Genomic DNA, 5,197 nt, shown 5'->3' on the forward strand with positions numbered 1-5,197 from the left:
GTGCGACGTACTCAAAAACAAACTTTGCCTTGATGCCTTTTGAATGGTTGATGATAAGATTTTCATATTGTATATATTTATGCCTTCTAAAAAGACCTTTCATTGGGTATCATAATTATGCCTTGTTACAAGACCTTCCATTGGGTATCATAATTATGCCTTGTTACAAGACCTTCCATTGGGTATCATAATTACTTTGTTGCCATGTGGAAACATTGGTGTTTTACAAACACATCTCGCTTCTAAGCCAAAATGCGCTGTATCTTACCAATATCAAACCAGGTAGAATGTGATGCAAAATTCCAATATAATGAAACACAAAACATGCACCAAGTTTATTTGGAATAAGAGAGACAATATCCATTTTTCAAAATTGCATTTCTTTATTAACACATGATGTTTACATCATATTTAGTGAAAGACAAAAAGATAATGTAATAATATATAATATATATATGTAACTTTGTAAATACATGTTTTCCTACATCGTAGTATTGCACAATGGTCGTTTCAAACAGTTTACGAATTATCTTCGATTTCATATTTTTCAAACATCTATCTTGAATATGAACATTAATTACAAACGTGTATAAAACATATCCTCCTATAAAAGGGCAAATATAATTGTCTTTAAATACTGTAGATTCTTAAATGTACGCGACGAATTTAAATGATCACATATTTTAGTGTTTCAGTGAGAAACGCCACTCATGAAATAATAATCTATACACGCAACAATGTACATGTAAAAACTCTTCAACAACAATCCACTCGCGAATTAAGAAATTAAATGGTTTCGCGATTTGACGTATACGAGTCACTCCGCGATAATAAGTACTCGCGTAAAATAAGAAATCTACAGTATTATGGGTGCATCAGTTTTCGTGGACATTAAATTTCGTGGGGAAAAAAACAACTAACAATCAAACCCCACCATTTCGTAATTAACACATTACAATATTTCATGGAACGATTTTGTATGACCTTCCTTTGTAAGCAGACTTTGTGCTTCTTTGATCATTTTATTTCATGGTCTTGCACAATCACCAAAACAACAAAAAATTGTGTTCCACGAAATTGATAAAATCACAGCTGTTACGAATCAGGTTTTACAGATTAAAGATTTTGAGACATAAATCAGTGTTTTACGGATAGAGTATACGATATACATACAAAGGCTTATCTATACAAACATTTCAAATAGAAAACAAATTTTAGTGTTCTATAAAATAACGAGTACAGTAAAAAGTCATGGCACCTACATACGAAAGTGTATGAATACAAAATATAAACTATCTATATGTAAAATATCAACTGTGATTAGGGACGAATAACGCACCAGAAAAAATTGATATGGATGGAAAGTGGAGGATATGTACAATACGCAACTTCCGAGATATCAGCTCTTCTGTGATAGAGGTACGTTCAGTGTTCTGTTGAACGCTTGGGTGGGTACAAGATGTATACATTTTGTCATTTACTATATTGTTAATATGGATAAAAGTAATGAAAGTGTAAAGTTTGTTTATATCAGCCGTTGGCATACATTAAACTGACCATATCAAGAATAACATTTGATTAAATTAGACCATTAAATTAAATATGAAATTACTGTTGATTTCCTCTTCTGCACGAGTGATATTTTAATCAAAGAAATATGGTAATTATCGATTTTCAATTAAGCTATTTTATTATTAAATACTAATACTTTGTGTCCCTGCAGTTTGGGTGGTTGCACGAAGTTTGATAATTAACCTTTAGGCAATATATCAAGGCAGCGATAAGCATTTGTACCCACCACGTGTGGACGATAGTATGTTTTGCGTCTCACTGTGCGCAAGAGTTCCACAAAGGGAAAGAACTATTGGGCAACTCAGAAATTGCGTATTATAATTTGAAATTCAAAACTTTCAAATTTACTTTATGTAGTCAAAAATTCAGTTTTAGTGGAAAGTTATATATCTTGAAAAAATAATAAACCCCGCTTGACCCGAACCCACGATTTACAGACTATGATCAGCAGTCGACACCTTAACCGGCTGAGCTACCCAACAAGGCGATTAACTCTAACAGGAACAGACATTGCTGATGTCTATATTTTCATTCCTGTTTGAAAATTAAATCAGTCATTATGACGATTAATACCTCATTAAGATTTCACTCGTCTGCCTACATTATAAAATCTATTCCTATGTTGCCTTTCTATACCCATACAAACGATTGAATGATTGATTGTATTTTGCTTAACGTCCCTCTCAAGAATTTTTCACTCATATGGAGACATACGAATGAAGCCATACGATAAATCTAATGTAACCTTTTTTAAACATATGATTCTTTCAACAACAAAAATCAAAGAAAAAGAAGTTTTACATCCAGTTGAGGAAAAGACGAAAAAACAATGAAAATAAAAGTATCTAAATTACATATCATTAATAAACACACCGGCACCAGCCAATAAATCGACTACTGTGACAGAATACAACTGTATATAGGGGGTGTATAACATTTAAAAAAAAAAAAAAAAACCAAACACACACAAAACCCAAGGTATACAATATGCACTGAATATTCAAGTCTAAACAACCCCACTAAGAATACAAACATTCCATGTCCTCTGTTAGTCACGCGTGGATCATTTTCAGAGAAAAATCAAACATGTGGAAATGAAACTGTATCTAGACCATCCAAATCCCTTAAAGAATACACAGACGTCAGCTTTCTGTTAACCAATCAGAAAGAATACACAGACGTCAGCTTTATGTTAACCAATCAGAAAGAATACACAGACGTCAGCTTTCTGTTAACCAATCAGAAAGAATACACAGACGTCAGCTTTCTGTTAACCAATCAGAAATCACACCATCCATGTTAAAATTCAGCAAGAAAACTATTTACTCCAGAAGGGAAATAAACCCAGAGAAGATATCAAATGAAAAAGGCGGATCACAGTGTGATTACTAGCGAAGTACCTAGAGAGGACCTATCAACATTGTGTTGTCTTCGACCGAGAATGTATAGACAGAAATTGAAAAAAAAAATCAGCTATGGAGCAGAAAATGTGAAGAATTCAGCGATATTTAACCAAATAGATGTGCCTAATGTATTCACGGCGCATATTCCACAAGTGGATACCAGAAGAAGTTGAAGGTGACAGTGATGGCGTTATTCATTTCTCTCATCAACATCTCGTCCACGCTCTCCTCCTCCAGCCCCATCATGACGGCCAGATCGCGGTTGGTAGGCTTGATATGTCTCAGGGACAACTTGGGGTTCATGCTGCCTAAATCTTGACTTAGCGTCCCTGTGAACTCTACGGTGTCATTATCATCCAAACCTGCTAGCATCTCTTTAAAGCTGTGTCCGGCATCCAGCTCTGTCCTCACCTTTCCTCCATCCATTAACACGTGCACTTCAAACGTGTACGTGTCGAGATTCCTCAAATGGCATTCGTGACCAAGGTCATTCATGATTCTACAAAGTTTGCGATCTGATTCTGTTTTATTCACATCTTCACAGTCACCAAACCTTTGTCCATATAAACAACGAATTTCATTCGCTATGAAAGCAGGAAATGCACCCAACAGCGGCTCCACGTTATTTGTTACAGATTTAATTTCCGTGCCTGCATATTTTCCTGTCCATGTGACTTTTTGTCCCTGCAAGTGTAAACATTTCAAACTTTTGCCAAGATCATTCTCTCCACAAAATTCTCGATATTCCTCGTAAGACATTTCGAATGGTTTTGGACTCTTCGCTGCAGGCATTCGAATAAAGATGAGGGGAAGGATTGCTAAAACACCAAACACTACCATCATTATTATCTTCACATTCTTAATTTTACTATCTAACTTCTTTCCTAACAAGACTTTTGTCTGAGACATCAGCAAAGGAATTGCTGCAAATATCAAAGTGATGAAGAGCTTCCCAAATATCTGTGTTTGTAAGAGACAATAAACCCCATACAAGATGCCTGCTACGGTTAGAAGCAGAGTGATGGGAACCAAAAAGGGAAGAAAAAAATATCCCAGAGTGGCCCTTATCAAACCCTTCCATGAGGAAAATGGAAAGAAACTTAACATAAGATTGAACCAAAAATAGCAGACCAGATGTGGAACTAGGACTCTGTAGACACCTTTCCAGGACTTCTGTGCAGCCATCACAATGAAAATCAGAGGGATTAGCAAATATGCAATGGAGGGTATTCCAAAGTGTATCTTAAACCCGGCCCCACAAGGAATAGTAAATATTGCATCAGTTAGTAGGTGAAGAAGCTTGGTGATAAATGGAATCTTTGGAAAATGATGAAAGAACGTTGGCAAGGCAGACAAAAAATTACATATCAGAGACAGCAATGTAATCAAGTCATAACTGTCACTCAGGGCAGCAAAGCAGATGGCTGAAAGCACCCCACAAAGCACACAGATTTCTGAACAAGGGATGTAACTCTTGTTAGCCAGTGAGAAACTGACCACCAACAAAGGAAGCGCTCCAAAAAATACTAGATACGGTGCCAGAGAATTCCAGGAGAACTGAGACGTTGTCTTTTCTACATCCACTCCAACATTGTATGTCTTCAGAACATTAGCTAACTTGCTTGCCTCTACTAATTTCCTCTTCTTGTAAAACATCTGTATGGTAGTGACCCCCATGACGGCTAGAGTCAGGTAGAAGACCACCACTGGGACCACCTGGAAGATGAGGGCGGCACTGATGAAACTGTAGAGGAAGAAAACGGACAGGAGGTAAATCTGATTGGTGGGAACCATCCTCATCACAAAGTTTAAGCCTTCTTTGGAGATGTATTCTAATCCAGTTTCGTACAAGGCTATAGCTGTTTCTTTAGGATACCTAGTGATCTGTAAAAATACAGTCTCAATGAATAAAATTATTCAAATATCATTGCTGGACTTTTATCAACACTACCAGACTTCCAATTCTTTACACAATATTTCATCACTGCTCTGCATACAAAAGATTGTGCTTTATGTTTCTGACCTGGAGGTTATAAAACTTTTACCCTGTATACTCATACTCAAACTCTGCCACGTTTGTTTTGAGTTCAATTCTGAGCAAGCTCTGAAGCATACTCAAACAAGAGACCCACAGGCCTTATCGGTCACCTGAGTACTAGTGAAAAATTATCACTACTCCCAAAGGCTATGAAATCTAGAAAACATTTCCTGTTCTGAATATC

At 36.3% G+C, this 5,197-nt stretch overlaps 1 protein-coding gene across 1 annotated transcript in view; it reads right to left on the minus strand.

The window, feature by feature from the left end:
- Positions 1-322: 322 nt before the first annotated feature.
- The window catches only part of LOC125666611 (wolframin-like), a 25,028-nt gene continuing 20,153 nt past the window's right edge, over positions 323-5,197 (minus strand). The window contains exon 5 of the mRNA XM_048899799.2: positions 323-4,859. Coding sequence (XP_048755756.1) covers positions 3,108-4,859 — 1,752 coding nt within the window. The 3' untranslated portion in view covers positions 323-3,107. The remainder of the gene's footprint in view (positions 4,860-5,197) is intronic.

Source organism: Ostrea edulis, chromosome 10 (assembly GCF_947568905.1).
Source record: "Ostrea edulis chromosome 10, xbOstEdul1.1, whole genome shotgun sequence".
NCBI classification, from domain to species: Eukaryota; Metazoa; Mollusca; class Bivalvia; order Ostreida; family Ostreidae; genus Ostrea; species Ostrea edulis.